Source organism: Quercus robur, chromosome 7, assembly GCF_932294415.1.
Source record: "Quercus robur chromosome 7, dhQueRobu3.1, whole genome shotgun sequence".
Classification (NCBI taxonomy): Eukaryota; Viridiplantae; Streptophyta; class Magnoliopsida; order Fagales; family Fagaceae; genus Quercus; species Quercus robur.
The window spans coordinates 11,295,013-11,314,498 of NC_065540.1; the positions used below are offsets into that span (position 1 = coordinate 11,295,013).

Below are 19,486 nucleotides of genomic sequence, written 5' to 3' on the forward strand. Positions count from 1 at the left end.
TTTAAAGGTTATTGCGTCTAGGGCATATATGTCCTAAAAACATATATTAATCATCTATTTTATAAAATTTTAATAAATTTTTTTTTTTAAATCTGTCAAAAATAATATATACTCTTAGAGCATCCATAACAGATGTTCTATAAAAAATATCATTTTGACAAACCAAAAGCCTACTTTATTATTTTACCACATCATTTTATAACATCTCATTTATCAAATATTTTATCATTTAATTCTATACATTAAAATAATATATTAACTCCTCACACCATCATCATTATCAAGCACAACAACAACAAAGTCAAAAAGGATGGGAAAGAAATTAATAAAAAAAAAAAATTTTATAGCATTCTTGTCTGTACTATTCCAAAATGGAACAGTACTGTTCATATGTTTCAAAAATTATGAAATTTGGAACACTCATAAAGGGGATTTTTTGTGTTTGGTGTGCCAAATGTGCAAAATATTTGGCATTTAGCACATCTGCTATGGATGCCCTTAGAGTATATGTTTAGTAAACCATTTTAATAAATTTTTTATGGGGAAAAAATAATTGACATTTTTTTCAATTTTTTTAATTTCTTATAAAAAAATTTCTTAAAATAAATTATTAATATATACTCTAAAAAGTTAAAAATCTTCGTATGTTATAAGTTCAAGTACATTAGTTTAATATATTAGCCAAAATAACATGTTTATAATCCCTTTTTATTTTTGCTTTAAGAAAATCCCTTTTTATTTTGTCTCCTTGTAGTAGCCATACACCCTGAAAAAGAAAAATAAATAAATAAATTTGTACGTGTTATGTTTCATCCCATATGTTTCAAGGGATGTTCCGTTCCAGGACGGTATGACAACTTTCTTAGCATTCCTTTGAGTGTCCCGTGGTTTCTAAAAGAGCTTATTTGCTAAGTATGAGACAAAAATATGTGGGTTTTGATAATTTTTTATGCAATATATGACAAAATGATAAAGTTAGATAATTTTTTTATTAAAAATAATAATTTTGTTAATTTTTTTTTTTTTAGTTGAAACAATAGAAAAAAATGTTTTTGATTTTTTCCAAATGAACACTTCAAAAACCTGAACAAGATCTGTATTGAAATGGAGATAATAGAGATAGACTTCACAATTTAGATTTTATTTTAAAATCCAACAATGGACAAAGTGCCACATAATTTAGAATTTTTAATGGTGTGGCACTGGTACAACAAGGAGGATTAATTTTTGAGTAATTATCTTTATTTTAAAAAATAAATAAAAGGTTAAAACACATAATTGCCTTAAAGAACCGTTAGTAGTAATCCGAATGTGTTGGTAATGAGACATACACAAGGTTAGGATTTCATGGATCACATAAAATTAGGAATCACTAGTCCAACCATCTTTTATTTCCATTTTTCTTTGACCTATATTTCAAGATTTCTAACCCCTTGTTAATTTGTTAGGTGACATTTTAACATATGCTTATACGTTTGGAAGTCCAACCCTAAAGACATTGTCTTTTATGACCAATACTACAGTGGGTTATGAGTCCTCATTTCTTCCAAAAGATTATGATCTCATCAATATGTTTTATTTGCCGCAAGAGTAGTGCTCTAGTTTTTGCTAATAATGAAAAATGTAAGATTTAGGGATAGTATTTAAATGTTGTCCCTTAGATTTCTCTCTTAAAATTCTGTAATGTGAATTTTTTTCTCATGAAATGGAAATGTATTTTTTAATTAAGTAATCACATACCTGAATCTTAAGAGGGGCACTCTAGGAACGGCGCCTAAGGCACTATACGTAAATTTTGTTCTAATGAAAAATACGTATGATATTGGTATGCTCATCCAGTCATCCATAATTAAGCAACTCTTCTATCCCCAATCATGTGTGTTTTGTCAAGTTATTTGTTTATTAGATTAATGTATTTTCATGTCTTTGAATACTCATAAGCAAGATATCATATTTACATAGATAAAAATAAATAAATAATAAAATTATTTACTCACTATTTTTTTTGTGAGGTTAAATGGTATAATTTTTATTCAAAATCCAAATTCTTCACTCTCAAATGAATGAAAGTGAACTTTGTGTCCATTAACATGATATTGAGGGCGGATCAACCGTTAGGCTATTTAGGCAATTCCTCATAAAATACAATACATTATATCTATTAATTGTATTGCAAACAAAATTTCTCTCGCCTAGGAAAAAAAACCACTATTGGGCAATAGAATGTTTTATCTATCTATATCACTACATAAATATTTTAATTAAGCCACAAAAATTGAATGAACAAAAATGCTTTTAAAACATATTATTGCAGGCTGCAAATCTGAGCAGATATTTAACAAAAATGATACCATTTATAATTTACAAGTTTCAAAAAAAAAAAATTTTATATTTAAAATACCCTATGCATATAAAAAATCTTCATAACAATGTGGCCATATTTTTGCATGAAATGCATTTAACATACCAATAACATGGATAATATTTGATGATTTTGACATGAACATTGTGGTATAAGTATAAAGAACCTAATTCAATTGAGTGTAAAGTTGTTAAAAACATACAAATATCAAATTAATGGCTTTGCAAATAAGTATTCATCGTTAGAATATTGGAAGAAACTCTTTACTTACTAGAAAATTATTATTTTTTAAATTGCTGAATAAGAAAGGTTTTGTGTGGTAGCTCAAGTGAACGAATTAAAAATAATCAGATGAGATTCTGGATAGTAATAATAATAGTTAAAAGATGTACTTTGAAATTTCTAAAACTTTATGGGGCATTTGTATAAAATTGATAACTAGGAAAAATAAAATCTAATAAATTAAAAAATACACACGCCTTTATTTGTCTTAAATGGAAATCAATTATTTGGCACTCATTTTTTAATTTTCATCACCCTTCTTGCATCCACACCAAAGCAAACATAAATTCGTACAATTGCTTTTATTTCGGAACAATGATTAGAGATACAATAAACTTGAACAAATTTTATAATTCATGATTAGTACAATATTACGTTTATGAATTTTATAATTTATGATTAGTACAATATAATGTTTATAAGTACACATTATAAATATTATTTTTATTGTACACTTTACAGTTTACAATATATGGAACAATGATTAGAGATACAATAAACTTGAACAAATTTTATAATTCATGATTAGTACAATATCACGTTGATAAATTTTATAATTTATGATTAGTACAATATAATGTTTATAAGTACACATTATACCCATCCCAAAAAAAAAAAAAGTACACATTATAAATATTATTTTTATTTTACATTTTACAGTTTACAATATATAACCTTAAACAGTTATTTAAAAAAAAAAAAAAAACAAACAAAGAATAAAAGAGTTCTTGTTTGTTATTAAACTTATTGCTTAATTTAATGATAGATTTTTTTTAATAAAGTTTCAACCTATAGCTTTTTATCACCAGACTAAAACACCGATTAGTTTTTTGTGTAAGCGGAGATTAAACCCCAAATCATAGAGACTTTGCCAGTTAAGCCAACTGGAATCCACTAATGATAGATGACAAACATCACAAACCTTTTTTTGCCTTTATTTATATATATATATATATATATATTTTTTTTTTTCATGAGTGATTTCCCAACCGTACCAAGTCATCATATGAGTGGAGTAAGCAATTATTTCGGCTTCAATGGATGAGCTCAGAAAATTTTGCAATGTTGAGAATGGTACATTATAAATTTATAATGCAACTTCATTAACCTTTATAATCCGCGCATTTACGTGAAATGTGACGAGCGGTGCTAAAACATGAATTATGGTAAATGCGTGGATTATAAAGGTTAATAAAGTTGCATTATAAATTTAGATGTGACAAGCGGTGATAAGACATGAATCATGGTAAAATATATTTACATTAATGCATTTAACTTTTATAATTTATTGTGAGTTCAGTTAGCTCAACTGGTAAAGTCTCTGATGGTTGAATAAGAGATCTGGGGTTCAATCCTCGTCTACACCAAAAACTGATTGGTATATTGGTCTGATGATAATGAGTTATCATCAAAAGCGGACGCTATAGATTGAAACTCTCTCTCAAAAAAAAAAAAAAAACACTTTTCCAATTTATTTAAGGTTTAGGTTGCACGTTGATAAATACATTGCCCATGGATAAAAGATGGATTGTTGGTTTGGCGGGAAATGTTAATAAATACTTTAAGGGCATAGGTTTAAGAATTATTTTTAGAATCATTTTATGGAAAAATAATTAATTAATTAATTTTACTTATAATTTTTTATATTTCTCATGAAAGTAGTGTCAAAATTTTTCTAATATAGTTTATTAATTATTTTCTTAAGAACGCCCGTTAACTTGATCCTAATAATAATAATAACTTTAGTGAGGAAGAGCACGTTCAATTAAAATTGTCATATTCTTGTTCTATATATATATATATATATATATTATACAAATTGTCATATTTCATTGAAAAATGAGATTATGCTTGATTTCATACGCTTTATCATTCCCAAATTTAATCAGGGGCGGTGATACACTATATTCAGGGGGTTCAAATGAACCCCCTGACTTTAAAAAAAAAAAAATTATATATATAATTTTTTTTTGTTAGTTTAATACTTTAATTTATTCTTAAAAATATTTTTGTACACCCCGACTTAAATTTTGCACATCCTTATTACAAGTATTTCTAATTCTAAGAATAAAGAGTAAGTGTCCGTGAATTGTAAGTATCACTCTTTTTTATAAATTATGTGTGTGTGAGTATGTCTAATATTAATTGTCTGCGCATACTTTTTGTTATAATGTTATTTGTGTGAATTATGATGTGTGTGAATGTTTGTGTGTTAAATTTAAATTTATATAATTTAATAATTAGGAAATAAAGATGGTTTGTTACATTTGTGTGTATTGTTATCATATTATAATAACTTTTTGTTATAAAGTTAGTAAAATTCAAGAAAAAAATTTGTAAAGTTAGTGATTGTCCAAGCATTTGATTGGTTAAGTAGACACATAGTGTCTAATTATATATATGAACGAGTGTAATTGTGTGCGTCAATAATTAATACAAAACCAATGAGTTTAGTTTAAAATATTTCTATAAAAACAATAACAAATAGATAATAATAATTGCATAAAAATAAAAATGTTAGATAAACTTAAAAAAATAAAATGGTAATAGGCTCATAGCTACCCATATTGGCAATAGATACTTATAATGAACTATCATATGACAATTCAAAATTTGAAAACTTGTAGAAAAAAAATTATAAAACTTCATGTATTAATTTTAAATTTTTTTTTTTGTCGATAACTCAATATATTCAAGTTATTTTTTTATTAAATTTTTTTAATGACCTCTCTAATCAAAATTCCTAGAGCTGCTCTAAATTTAATTTAAATATATAGTTAAATTGACCGATAAAACATAATATAATGCACTTAAAGTATTGTACATAATATACTATTCTTAAGGGATCATAATATACAACATTTAAGGTATTGTACATCAATTTTACTCTAAAAGTAAATATGAAATTTTGAATATGCCAAAAAAAAACTTATTAAGGATAATGCAAAATTTTGAACGTGTCCAGAAAAATTATTAAGGAAAATGCTTGTGACAATGAATCGATTGATGTCATATTTATTATTATAACAAAAAAAATTTCTTAATTAATTTTTTTGTGACATATTTAAAAATTAACATATCAATTTATAAAATTATGTAGTAGAAATTGTAATATCTCTAAAATTACTTTCATTAAACAATTACATTATGTTTAAGTGCATAGAAATTACATTTATTTCCCTCATGACTTGCGTTTAAAATATGAAGCTCCCATATGATTTATTTTGTATCACTCCAACTTTTTATGGTTAATTATATCACACTAAATTAGCATCAAATAAGCAAAAGTATCACAAATAAGGCATGCCTTGACAAAAAAATGGAACAAGATCCTCTTCATTTCAAGTCCCGACCATTTTATCTATTTCACGGTTCTTTTTATTTATTTATTTTTGATCTAAAGATTGTCATGTCAATTATAATTTTAAAGGATAGGGTAAATTCCACAAACCACCCCTGAGGTTTGGGTTAATACCAACTAGGTCCAAGACATTCCAAAATTGACCAATTTGATCCATAAAGACTATTTTGTCCCTAAAGGTCACTAACACCGTTTGTGCACCATTTTGTTAAACAATTTTTTTTTTTTCCTTTTCTTCATCTCACCCACGCCAAGCTCTCCCTTCTGTCTTTCCGATCTGGAGCTTTCTCCAGAAGCCAAAAACCAACCATGGCTGAGCCTCCATGATTCTATCTTCGATCAGCCTAAGTCTAAGCCTCCTCAACCATCAACTCTCCTCACTGAAAATCACTCTCTTCCCTCTTCGATCTCACCGATCTAAACAGAGTAGAGCCTCCATGGTGAACCTTAACCAACACCACCACAAAACCCCATACCCCAAACCCACTCACTGAAAATCACTCTCTTCCCTATCTGATTCTCATTCCCTCAAAACCCTAAACCTACTCTTCGATCTATAAGCCAGAGGGCCCTAGACGATGTGTGGATTTTGGTGTGGATCGGCGTTGGAGTCTTTCCCTTCTCTCTCTCTCGTGGTCTTTGCGGCGGCGCCGTCGTGTGGGTAAGTGGTGATTCGTGGGTTTTGGTGTGGATCAACATTGAAGGGTTTGGGTTTTCTCTCTCACGGTGTTTGTGGCGGTGGTTAGGGATGGTTAGGTTTCGATTAGTGGTGGTGGGTTTTCTGTGGGGGTGGTTGGTGGTGGACGGTCACAAAGCCGCAAGGAGGAGCAAAAAATTTTTCTTGCTGAGGATGTTTTGATTGATTGGTTTTGGTTTTAGATTAGGATTTTGAGTTGAGAGGCTGATTTTTTGTCACAGTTCTTGATTCTTGATTGCATGTTCTGTGGTTTGGGTTTGAATTTGTTGTGTTTTCCTCCTCGTTCAAAGAAAGTGAGTTTTGATTGCTGGTTTCATTCAAGCATTTTTGTTGCTTGTTTACTGAGAGAGAGAGAGAGAGAGAGAGAGAGAGAGAGAGAGAGAGAGAGAGAGAGAGAGAGAGAGAGAGAGAGAGAGAGAGAGACAGTGTAGTTAGTGAGTTAGAGAAAGGGATGAGAGGTGAGTTAACGGGGTTAGGGATTAAAATGTCTTCAGGGACAAAATTGTCTTTTTAGGATGAAATTGGTAGATTTTAAAATGTTCTGGACTTAGTTGGATATTATCACAAACCTCAGGGGTGGTTTGTGAAATTTACCCTAAAGGATATGACAATCCGCACACCTTTGAATTTTTAAAATTTTTATTTGAACTATGGAATTGACAATAGACAAAAAATGAATGGAGACCGATCATTTTTCCAAAAGTGATGGGTTTGGACTTTGGAAGGACATCTTTTACCCCTTCAATTCCCTTAAATCCTTTTCCCCTTCCCCTTGAAAAAACAGCAAAACAAAGTTAATGAAACGCCACCATGCATCCAACTCCCTAGTCACCCCGCTTCATCCAGACACACGGTAAAAATGACAGGTTTCGTTTGGAGGGGTAAGATTCAAACAAGTTTAATTAAACACTTCACATACCATTCATCTACACACACTAATACACTATTGTAAGATCCATTTGTGTTAGATGAGCATGAAACACAACGTAAACATTTTTGTCCCCGGCAATGTAAAAATTATTTCATGTAAAACCAGAACTCCTTTCATCTCCAAGATAAACCACCTTCCTCACGGCGGAGATATACTCAATTGTGAAGGCAAGTAAGAAACATCATATCTTTGCATGAATAAGCACACAGTCAAAACCAATTAAGGCCCTTTGCATTGAGATTTGAGAAGGTATCTTATGCATTGAATAGATGCACTCTTTCCTCTCACAACATATAGAGCACAACGCTAGTAAGTGTTCCACTGCCAAAAGTCTTGTTGGCATTACTTGGCTCACTGCCAAATGATTATAGGAATAAAATTGATCTTATCTCAGATTCTAGGACTTGACACTCAACCTGTATACTATATACAATATGATGGATCCTGCATGGACCCTATCTGCAAACAAACATCTCAGACTGTCTCAAATTCCTAAGTCACATAGATAAAGGATAGAACAGACGAACATTATCTAATATTCTACATAGTACTTGGATTGACACATAGATTCCAATCTTTTTTTTACCTGGTTTATAGAAGAACCATTAACATCATCATATTAGAATAGTTTAAACTTGTGTGAATCTTTTAGATTCTCCAACACCCACAAATTCAGTCCACGGGAAGAATATAATTTTAGTGATCTTAACCTTCAAATTTTAGGCTAATCAATATGCAGCCAAACTTCCAAATAAAATTTGGCAACACACACACTCCCTCTAAAATTTCCATCCTAAAAACACAAGCCTACATATTGAAACATGGCAAACTCCGATTCCTTTTCAATAACCTTTATACTACCTAACTTTTGGCCTTCACTGTCACCATATCCGTATTCCATCAGTTGAGAAAAGCTAAAAATATGGGGTAGAGTTGTGTAATTTCTTCGTATTGTTCCAATTTTATTGGGCGTCCCCAAACTGTTGGAACTCTAGTCACCAAGGCAATCTCCCTAGCCTCAAATTCATCCTTACAAAGACACTATGCAACCAATCTTAGTATTGTTACAGGTGAGGTTCAAGTACCTGTGATATTAAAATATGTCAAAATATCAGATATTCAGATCTAAGAACTTGGCACTCAACTAGTATGACTGGACCTAATCCGAAAGCAACATTTCTAATCTCACATTCCTAAATCGCATATAGTACAAGATAGATGCATATTGGTTCATAATCTATAAAGCACAGAAATGACAGACGCCGTTCATATTCTTGTATCACATAGATAGCAATTCTTTTCTACCTGGTTGGAAATAGAACCATCAACATCACATCAAAATAGTTTTTCGCCTCGTTTAAGACATGAGGTTTTAGACAACATAAAAGTATGTACATGTAAAAGCACCCACAAATTCAGTCCACAGGAATACTATGAGTCTATCACTTCAATGATCTTAAACTTTTGAATTACGGGTAATCCACAAGGTTGATCATAATAATTCAAATAGATTTTGTGAGTTGAGCCGAATTTCCAAACACCTGGGCCTAAATTTTCACTTCCTAGTTGGTGTTTCTCTGACTTACTCAAACATAAGCCAAACCCAAAACCCCAATAACTCACAACCCATTTATCAAAAACCATAGCTAGAGCTAAATAAAAACAATGACAAACCAAACCCAACAATTAAAACATGGGCAAAGAAAAATGAACCCAAATTTACTCTATAATATTGGATTGAATGATAGTATCACAATTTGTACACCACAAAGGAGAATGTCTGAATGGTATCGAAGAATTACAACATACCTCCAATCTATCACGGAATTGCTCCTCGCTCGTCTTTAACAACACAGGTAGAGGAAAGCACACACCTTTCTCTACACAACACTGGTGCCTAGGCTTAATCCTATTCTCTAAGCTAAACGAAAAGTACTGAGGAAACTCTTTCAGCTCCTTCAAATCCCTCCCCATTTCCACCACAAAGTAGTCGAATTTCAGCTCGAAGTTCTGTTTCACACTGTAATTGAACAGCTGCGGGAATCTCCGAAACATTGTGACCGCGTCTCGGCGCGAAAAGCCGATTTTTTCGAAGTATTCGATTCTGGGAATGAGCTTGTCTTCGACGCTACACGAGAGCAAGTAAGTGTGTCTGTGAACCTCGGAGATTCCGATGCTCTGGAGGAAATATAAGGTGGGGCGGAGCCGGAGCTGGACGCTGCAGACGAGCAATCTGGGCCGTCGGTTGATGACGCGCTTGAGATCAGAGCCGTTGACGCGGGCCTCGCGGAGGAGGAAGGTGAAGATGGGGACTATGTCGGTGACCTGGGAGGTGAGGATTTCTGGGCACATGTTGATGATGCGGCGGAACTCGACGGAGGTGAGGGAGAGCGTGGAGGTGATTAAATCGACGGTGGATTTGAGGTCTGGGAGAGAGGCGGATATGATCGGAGGGTGGTGGTCGATTAAGGATAAGAAGTCGAGGCCTATTGAGTCGAGGTAGAGCATTTTTTCTTGGAAGTGAGAGTGAGAGTGAGAGTGGGTTTTAGGAGGTGGGGATATAGTTGGGATTTCAGGGGTTTTGGGGGGTTTAAGAGGGAGAGAGAGTGTTGTTGTTGTTGTTGTTGTTGTTGTGGTGGTGGCTTTGAGGGAAAAGATAGGAGGGAAGTGGAGGTTCCTTTGAGAATAGTCATGGTGGTGGAGGGAAGAAAGGAAATGGGGTTTGGTGGTGGTGGTGGAGAGGAAATGGATTGTGTGTTTTTGCTGCATTATTTTGGGGGTTGGTTGCTACATGGCTGATTGGTGAGGAGTGTGAAGAGTGGGAAGTTCTTTGTTTTATTTTCCTTTGGATGGGAGGGATGTAGAAGGTTGTGTGGGGGAAGTGGATAAGGCTCCAAAAATTATGATTTTGAAGATTATGTGCTATCTGAAATCCTAATTGCTAAAGTGAGTACCAACAAAGTTTGGGAAATAGGTGATAAGGGTGCCCACTGTTCAAGAGAGAAGTAAAAAATTTGGGCCCAAAGACTATTAACAGGCTTAGTTATTGCCTATGAGCCCATAAGGCCATATGGTATAAGTTCCTAACTAAAAAAGGGAGATGAGTTAGTGTGCTTTGAAGGAGCATGTTTTTATTTGTTTATTTTGTGTATTGTGTAAAAGTATTTTTATATTTTTAAAAATAAATTTTTTTAAAGTTGTGCATTCTCTATTTGGGTAAAATTAATCTCGTCCATATTCTTTAAAGGGAAAAAATAGTTGATGAGCTACCAACAATTAAGAGTGTACAGCCCATACACTGATCTATTAAAACCGACCCAATCCAATACACTTGGCGGGTTAGATTAGTTTTGAAAAGTTAGTGGGTTGGGTTGCCAATTTTTTTTTTATTTACAGCCATTTGGGTTAGATAGATTTGTATTTAGAATATATATTATATGGTTTTATTATTTACTTTTTTTAGTTTGATAAACTACCAATAGATTTATAAGTATACATTTGGATATGAATTATTTTCCTACCTCTGGCGTTTTGCGTTTTCCTCTTTTTCTTTTTCTTTTTTGATGCACGCGTTTCAGTTTTTAGGAGACAAAGTGCACTGTTCACGAGACCCACAACCATTTTATTCAGGAAAAAAAATTTAAAAATGGGTCTTATGGTACTATTTACACATTTAAAAATTATTTTGTTACAGTGTTTTTAGATTTTAGTTTGCAATTTTCAATTTTCAGTTTTTAGCAAAATAAGCTATATCTAAACAGACCCTAAATCTACTGTTATTTGTGTTGGTTTAATGCACTAATCAAATAGTTTGGTTAGTTTAGTACTATGTTTAAGTTTGATTAGTAAATTTGCTATTACTTGTGTTAAAAATTTTCTTTTTTAATGCTTTTTTTTATTATAAAAAAAGGGCTAATCTATTAGTTTAACTTGATTCATGTGGGCTGAGTTCGATTGAAAAAAATCCCGTATCCCCACCTATACACGCCCCGTAACTTTGAATTTTTCTAATGAGGTACAAGTACAACAGTACAAGAGAAGAAATCAATCTTATTTTCGTAAGCTTTACTTTTCAAACCATTGCTTTTCATTTCTGGTTTTCAACTCAAACCCGCATCAATCAACTAGTACCTTCCTCTAATCAATTTCATAAGCTGAGTCTGACATGTGCATGTCTTTTTTTGAGAGAGTTTCAACTTATGGCGTCCACTTCTGATGATAACTTTATTATCACCAGACCAAGACACCAATCAGTTTTTGGTGTAGGTAGGGATTGAACCCTAAATCTCTTATACAACTATTAGAAACTTTATTAGTTGAGCTGACTGGAACCCACACGTGTGCGTGTCTTTTTAGTTCTCTTCCTAAGTTGGGTCTTCAAATCCTAATTCCTACAACATAAAATACCAAAAAATCAAAAAGGACAGAAAAAGCCCAATAGGTCGAAGCTGAAAGTTCTTGACACCCCCCCCCACCCCCCCCCCCCCCCACCCCACCCCCCAAAAAAAAGGGTTTGCAATTGCAAAACACAAAAAAATCAAACTCCTCATGCAATTTTTTTTTGAATGAAATACTATTTGGCTCCTAAACGTTACCAAAAGTTTGTTTTTCATCACTAAACTTTAAGAAGTTTATTTTTCGTTCCTTTAAACTATTGAATCTTTCACCCTTAAACTATTAAAAATGTTTTATTTATATTCTTCAATTTTACTAAAAGCTTGTTTTTCATCCCTAAACTATTGAAAAAAGTTTTTTTTTATCCCTATTTTTGTCTCTAAAATATTGAAAATGCTTTTTACAAATTTTAGGGATGATTTTTTATTTTTTATTTTAATTTTTAGTTTAGGGACAAAAACAAACTTTTATTACTAAAATAGTATTTTACTTTTTTTTTGAGAGGTGCTACTTTCACAATATTTTCATAAAAAAATCCTAGTTGGCCGATTGTTACAAGTTTTAAATTTAAATCCACCACTGAAATTACTTTCTTACCCACTAGTAATAGCAAGAAACAACCTGCCACATAAGATTTGTTGTGAAAATGTTGTGGACATTACATTTCTCTTATTGTATTGAAATGTGAATTTTAAAAATCTAACCATTGGATTGAATATTCTTATTATATCCCCTATACTTGCAAAATTTTAAGAAAATCAAATATCAATAATTATGTCATAAATTTAGTGTTTAAATTTCAAGTTTTTTGGTCTAAAATTACGAATAAAAATTAAGTTAATTGATTTTATAGTAAATAATATTTGATTGGAAAGAAATTTGACATGGATGTTTAAAATATAAAGAACATGTTATTCGATAGTTAGATTTTCAAAATTCACGCACATTAAAAAAAAAAAAAAAACACGACTTATGTTCAATGCATATACATTCAAATATGGACATATGTCCAAAATTAAACATGTATCCTCATCTTAAAGTTTCTAGTGTAACTAATTTATTGGATACAATTTTAACCCCCAAAAGAAAAAGAAAAAGAAAAAGAAAAAGAAAAAGAGAAAGAGAGTTTGAATGATTTGTCTTCGAAATAGTTTAGACAACACAAAATAAGGTGCATATCATATGCCAGCGAAAAATTACCTAGATTACCTGTTTCCCAAAATGTATGGAACCGGTTTAATCGAGTAAAGTGCCACCAACTCCACCCGTCTTTCTTTCTTTATCTTCTCAACGCTCAAGTCTCACCTACCATTTAGGCAACACTTCCCAAACCCAAACTCACAGAGACTGAGAGAGAGAGAGAGTGAGTTAGTGAGTGAAGCTTTTGCTTTGGTAGAGAAACACAAAAAATTAAAAAAAAATGGCTTCTTGTTCAGCCACCTCCGCCACTCTCTTATCCTCAACACCAAAGGCTCTCTCTTCTACCAACCCCATCTCTCAAACCCTAACCATTCCCAAATCCTTCAATGGCCTCCGCAAACCCCTCAAATCCCAACCCTCTCGCTCCATTTCCCTCACTTCTCGCTCTCACTCGCGACGCACCACCAGCTTCGTTGTCAAGGCCTCTGTGTCTGTATGTCACTTTTTAAATCCAATTTCTTGTACATTCTGTTTGTTAACTAAACGCTGCGTTTTGTTCTAGATTCTGTAATTTTTTTTGGGTTTGTAATGTGCAATGTTTACATGCCAATAATTTGCTTCATTGAATGACAATTGCGTTGTGGAGAATATTGAATTTGAACAAGCTATTGATTTTCTGCTCCAGTACTGGGAAATTTCAAGGATTTGATATTATTACAAGGGTTTTATTCAGTTAGTGACATTGTTTACCAGCCTTAAAAAGCTCAATTAGCCAAAATCTGTAAACTTTTGGCAATTTTCCTAAAGAGCTTTTTATGGGGTCTTTAAAAGCTGAAAACAACTTTAGGGAAAGCTGAAATTTAGAGCTTTTAGGAAAAATCTCTACAGTTCACTGTTCATGCTTTAGAAAAAAAAACCTTTAAATCACTATTCACTGTATTTTGCCAAACATATTAGAATGTCCGATTGGGAACAATTTATTTAGCTTTTTGCTAAAAGTGTGCTAAATTATACTTGTATTTTGAAAATGTGAGAAAAAGTAAGAAAAATTGAGGTTTTAAAAAACTGGACATAAAAGCTAAAAAGCAAAAAATTGGGTTAAAGAGCTTTCTCGGTTAAAGTTCTACTTTCTACAGCAATGCCAAATGGGAATTTGAGTACTTATGCCATCTATTAACGGCAGTGATGAAATGCTATTGAAGATAAATATTTCCTTTTGTTCTGTTTTAATTTCTGAGGTATGTTTTGCTTTCGTTGTTCTTTTTTGCAGAACGAACTTCCACTGGTTGGAAATATCGCACCAGATTTCGAGGCAGAGGCTGTTTTTGATCAGGAGTTCATCAAGGTAGTTTATAAAAAATAATGTTGAGAATCCTAGTAATAGTAATGGTTGATTCTTGTGATTTCATATTTATATATAATTGATTAAGTGGATTTTTAGCCAATTTGTCTACAAAAAGGCTTGCAAATTCAGGTGGCAATGAATGTCATTTGGTGTCACATAAACAACATTATAAATTAATTTTGTAGTAAAAGTTATAGTATCTGTAGCATCACTTTTCATAGATAATTATCCGAAGAAAATGTATAGCATGTTTTGTGGGAGAGAAATAGGTAGCTTGCTTAATTGAGCGATAGCTTCATGGACCCAAATTCACTTTTCATGCTTGTTAAAACGTTATCTGATTGATGTTGTTTTGCTGGCATGGATAATTATAATTCAAATCTTCATTCAACTAAAGCATCTTAATTTCAGGTTAAACTTTCTGAATACATTGGGAAGAAATATGTGGTTCTCTTTTTCTACCCATTGGACTTCACATTTGTCTGTCCCACAGGTTTGTTTGACACTAACTAAATCTAAAAATTGAAGTTTAGATATTAGTTGATGCTATAGCTTTCCTTTATTCTCGCCTCACTTCTCCTTTGTTTGCAGAGATCACTGCTTTCAGCGATCGCCATGCAGAATTTGAGCAGCTAAATACAGAAATATTGGGTGTTTCAGTAGACAGTGTGGTAAGTTGTTTCCTCCATTTATCTTGAACACTCTTAAAGCTAGTGGCTAGCAAAACTCTTTTTTTTTTCCCCCTGCTTAATGAGTGTATTTGAATTTGATAAGTTGGTGTATATTGTTTATATTTCAGTTCAACAAAAATTATTATATGGTGTTGTCTGCTAGATCAGCAGGCTTAGTTTGTGTATTGCAATATGGGGTTTAGATTGTGAAACTGAATTCTTATTTTCTTATCAATGAAAAATTTTGAGTCAACTGATAGCTGCCGTTTTATAGGCTTTTTGTCTGGATGAAGTGTGGCCATTTATGTTTTCTTATATTTTCTTACTATAAGTTTTTTTATTAGCTTACTGCTTTGCCTTAATTTGGAAATTATTGGTTATCTTGATGGTCTTATGTTATCTTTGGTGTAGTTCTCGCACCTTGCGTGGGTACAAACAGACAGAAAATCTGGTGGGCTTGGTGATCTGAAGTACCCCCTGATTTCTGATGTCACCAAATCAATCTCAAAATCCTTTGGTGTGCTAATCCCAGATCAGGTATGAATAACTTGTTTTGGCTAGAGCCTCATCCTAAAATAGCATATTGGAGAGGATTTTCTTAATATATATATATATATATATTTTAATAATAGAACCAAATCATAATGGGTGAGTTAATAAGAACATGGTATGCTAAGTTCTGTAGTGGACACAGGATACCAGTGATTCCATTCAGATGTTTATAGATTCTCTCTTTTCTTGTACATAATTTTTTTTTAAATTTTTTTTCATCTTTGTTGGTTGCTTCATCCTTCTACATAAAGTAGTCCTTTTTATCAATAAAATTTTTCTTACCTATAAAAAATAAAATGATACCAATGAGTTTTGACCATGCCATTTTTATCTGTATTGTGTTGAATAATACCATTATGATATCATGATATGCTGCTACATGTTGTGAACTGAAGCCAAAACAGGTTATTCATGTAGTTTCAAAAACTGTTCTGTAACATTATGAAGTGGTATGATCTGATTCATAGAGAGGCGTGTGGACTCTGGATAATCTTTGCCAACTCATTGCTGTAAAAAAAATAAAAATTATCTAACCTTGATAAAATATGATGACTTCTAAAATTTTTATCAGAAAAGGTGGCACACGAGGCAAAAATAATGAATTTGTTCTTGAAATGGCTATTAGTGTGTTGCTTTCTATTATAATGTTTGTGGTTTTCTTTTTTTAAAATGATCTCCACATATGGATATATGCCTATCTCAGAATAGCTGTATCATATGTCTTTGCTTCAAAACCTGTTGTGCTTAATTCTGCACATGCTTTTGTTTCTTTGGTTTTGTAATTTGACCAGCAACTTTTGTTCTTCAATTGAGAAAGTCTATGGTTGGATGGTAAGGACTCAGGTCTAGAAAGTGGGTCCATAATTTTAGTGTTCTCTGCTTCTTATTCTACAGTAGTCACTGCTTTTCTGACTCTTATATCCTTTGTGTTTCATCAGTTGTCTATCTATTTTATTTTCTTCACAAGAGTTGGTTTTCTTTATCTTCTCAATTTAGTGTCATATATCATCCAATTTTCTACAAGATTTAACAAACTCTCTCCCTCTGGTTTAATTTTTATGTTTATTTTTTTGATTAACAAGATTCAGGGAGAAAAAAGAAGGATATCAAAAGAATTCTTTGTGTTTCCATGGTTGCTGACAAGTTTTGTTTGGGGGGGGGGGTGGCTGTGAAGTTTTAATTTATTGTGACAAAAAGCAGAGTAGTTTTTCTAACCTATGTATTTCTGAGAACCTTGAAGGTTTCCTTTGTGTAATTGAATCAACATGTGCCATTATTTAAAGAGTTTTAGCCATGGAAATTGGCAAACACTGATGAGAGTTTTTAGATTTCGATTTGATAATTATTTTGTGTTTGGAAAAATTAAAAAATTCTGATAAAAGTCTATGATTTGCTTTCAAAAGTTTACAATGTAGTGCTTGTAGAATGTGGGTAGATGCTTTCTTATTTAAATTACAGTTTTCTCCATTAGCTACAACTTGGTTTGCATTATATTCTGCATTTATTTTGTCTTACAAGTTTCCTTTCAATCTTTTATAGGGCATTGCATTGAGGGGACTTTTCATTATTGACAAGGAAGGAGTTATACAACACTCCACCATTAACAATCTTGCCATTGGGCGGAGTGTTGATGAGACGAAGAGAACACTCCAGGTATTCAATAAGGACAAGTCAATGACTGATTATATAATTTTAAGACTTTTCCGTTGATTTATTTTATTGTTTAGAATAGCATTACTTTCTTGTTGTTCTTTATTGCCTTCTAAATTGATCATTGTCACTTTATGTCCTGCAGGCTTTGCAGTATGTGCAGGATAACCCAGATGAAGTTTGCCCTGCTGGATGGAAGCCTGGGGAGAAATCCATGAAGCCAGACCCCAAGCTCAGCAAAGAGTACTTCTCAGCAATATAGAGTGGGATGATCGGGTCTCTACCATCATGACCCCAGTTGCATGTTTATTTAAATTAGTGAGGTGTAATCGAGTTTTGTTTTTCATGTAATGTATTTTCAGTTTTAATGAATTTTGAGCTGCAGTTTGTGGGAATAAATGCGTTATTGACGGGACAAATCCTGTTTTTTATTTTTTGGGAATTTATTGTTGTAGCTATGTATAATTGATGAATTACATCCATTATTATTATTAGAGTTTCAATCATAAGCCAATTATGTTAGTCCTCCAAGCATTGAAACTTGGGTGCCAGGATTAAGGCATGTCTCAGGATTATAGCTAAGAGAAGAAACTTGATTTGGATGTGTACTGGTGGGTTCTAGCAATTTGGATGAATCTTCGTTAATATAAACCCAATCCTGTCTAGTTGATCGAATTATGTGATTATGTGAGTGTGAATTTTGAAATTATCCTCCTGTGGGATGGTGTCATGTTGCATCTTGTAAGAAGAGATGGGAAGGGTGACCGGGATACTTCTTTTTTTCTCTTCCTTCTCAACTCCTTTTTGGTTTTGAATACATATGATAAGGTTTGAACTTGTAATGTCTGATCTATGAAAGTACTATTTTTTTCCCCTTTGTGTGTGTAATGAGATCAATTCAATATCAGATTTCTTATTTATCAGCATTTCTTTTTATAGGAGCAAATTATACCCTAAAAAAATGTCATCCAAAAAACAAAACTCCCACTTCATAGTTCATACTGGAATCATTCGGCGTGCTAAAACAATGGCTTGTCGGAATTATATTTCAGATTTGTGATGCTACATATGCCACCTATAAAGGGTCCCACTATTCTATCCACTTCTGTTCTGTGTGTATAATCTATATCTCTTCATTTTGGAGTACTGTGGTTCCCTTTACCAGATACAAAAATAGAAAGACTTTAATAGAAGATAGAAGAAAAGAGAAAAGGGATGTCGCTGGAGGCGGTTGTTCTCCACCATAATTTCACAACAATATTATCCATACCAACCTGTAATGCTTTTCCCATCTCAAATATCCAAACCCCAATTGTTCTACAAAGGCCACGGCTTGGTAGTAAGAATATGCTAATGGTATCGGTACCACCTCTAACATCATCTTCAACACGTATGAGATTACGGGTTTCAGCAACATCTCTTTCAGGTTCATTACCACCACCACTCGATCTGACAGAAGACAACATTAGAAAGGTTTTAGTCGATGCTCGTGTCGAGTTGGCTCAGATTTTCGACACTTCTGTTGGCATGACAGGTTAGTTTACTCCATGTGTTTACACTTACACACACTCCTCTTTTTTTCATTAATTCTAAGATTTGAATAAAGTGTTGAATTTTGTGTTTAGGACAAGTTGAACTTGCGGAGTTAGATGGGCCGTTTGTGAAGATTAGTCTCAAAGGTCGGTTTTGGCACAAACGTAGTACTGTAGTTGCTAGAGTCGGTAATTATCTGAAGCAGAGGATCCCTGTGAGTCATTTCACTTTTGATTGTTTTGTTTATTTTATAACTGAGAAATGTTAGCTGAATTAAATTATTTGCTCTTTTGGTAATAGCATGCGCTTGTTTTTTCTCTCAGGAAATCTTGGAGGTGGATATAGAAGATGAGAAACAGTTGGATGATAGTCCTCAAAACTTTTGAGGTATACTAGCGGCTACTTTTTTTTTTTTTTTTTTTTCAGCCACATTGTCCTTTTAGAAAATTGTTCTGGCATTTCCATGGATGAGAATGCAAAATGGAAGAGCAATAACATGTAGATATTTTTATTAAAACAAAATTCGAATAATAATCGTGCATCAATGGATGACTTGTTTTATTGACA

General features: G+C 32.6%; 3 protein-coding genes across 3 annotated transcripts; 2 read left to right on the plus strand and 1 right to left on the minus strand.

The window, feature by feature from the left end:
* Positions 1 to 8,189: 8,189 nt before the first annotated feature.
* Positions 8,190 to 10,564, minus strand: LOC126692234 (transcription termination factor MTEF1, chloroplastic). Its single transcript, XM_050387761.1, has 2 exons — positions 9,443 to 10,564; positions 8,190 to 8,718 (listed from the first exon to the last, which is right to left on the minus strand). The coding sequence occupies exons 1-2, from the start codon at positions 10,400 to 10,402 to the stop codon at positions 8,698 to 8,700; spliced, it is 981 nt and encodes a 326-aa protein (XP_050243718.1). The 5' UTR covers positions 10,403 to 10,564; the 3' UTR covers positions 8,190 to 8,697.
* Positions 10,565 to 13,275: 2,711 nt separating this feature from the next.
* Positions 13,276 to 17,908, plus strand: LOC126692237 (2-Cys peroxiredoxin BAS1, chloroplastic). The gene is made up of 7 exons (XM_050387764.1): positions 13,276 to 13,661; positions 14,439 to 14,513; positions 14,925 to 15,006; positions 15,105 to 15,184; positions 15,596 to 15,721; positions 17,276 to 17,389; positions 17,532 to 17,908. Exons 1-7 carry the CDS (start codon positions 13,449 to 13,451, stop codon positions 17,646 to 17,648), a joined length of 807 nt encoding a protein of 268 aa, XP_050243721.1. The 5' UTR covers positions 13,276 to 13,448; the 3' UTR covers positions 17,649 to 17,908.
* A 522-nt stretch (positions 17,909 to 18,430) lies between these two features.
* Positions 18,431 to 19,486, plus strand: LOC126692238 (uncharacterized). The gene is made up of 3 exons (XM_050387765.1): positions 18,431 to 18,920; positions 19,012 to 19,133; positions 19,243 to 19,486. Exons 1-3 carry the CDS (start codon positions 18,602 to 18,604, stop codon positions 19,303 to 19,305), a joined length of 504 nt encoding a protein of 167 aa, XP_050243722.1. The 5' UTR covers positions 18,431 to 18,601; the 3' UTR covers positions 19,306 to 19,486.

What these genes read in the sequence shown, in the direction of transcription:
- LOC126692234 (XM_050387761.1), bottom strand. Translation starts at nt 10,402, where the DNA reads ATGCAGCAAAAACACACAATCCATTTCCTCTCCACCACCACCACCAAA. An exon ending in AATTCCGTGATAGATTGGAG is followed by an intron (nt 8,719 to 9,442) that starts GTATGTTGTAAT and finishes TTAATATCACAG; the next exon opens with GTACTTGAACCTCACCTGTA.
- LOC126692237 (XM_050387764.1), top strand. Translation starts at nt 13,449, where the DNA reads ATGGCTTCTTGTTCAGCCACCTCCGCCACTCTCTTATCCTCAACACCA. An exon ending in GTGTTTCAGTAGACAGTGTG is followed by an intron (nt 15,185 to 15,595) that starts GTAAGTTGTTTC and finishes TCTTTGGTGTAG; the next exon opens with TTCTCGCACCTTGCGTGGGT. An exon ending in GTGTGCTAATCCCAGATCAG is followed by an intron (nt 15,722 to 17,275) that starts GTATGAATAACT and finishes AATCTTTTATAG; the next exon opens with GGCATTGCATTGAGGGGACT.
- LOC126692238 (XM_050387765.1), top strand. Translation starts at nt 18,602, where the DNA reads ATGTCGCTGGAGGCGGTTGTTCTCCACCATAATTTCACAACAATATTA. An exon ending in CACTTCTGTTGGCATGACAG is followed by an intron (nt 18,921 to 19,011) that starts GTTAGTTTACTC and finishes TTTTGTGTTTAG; the next exon opens with GACAAGTTGAACTTGCGGAG. An exon ending in ATCTGAAGCAGAGGATCCCT is followed by an intron (nt 19,134 to 19,242) that starts GTGAGTCATTTC and finishes TTTTTCTCTCAG; the next exon opens with GAAATCTTGGAGGTGGATAT.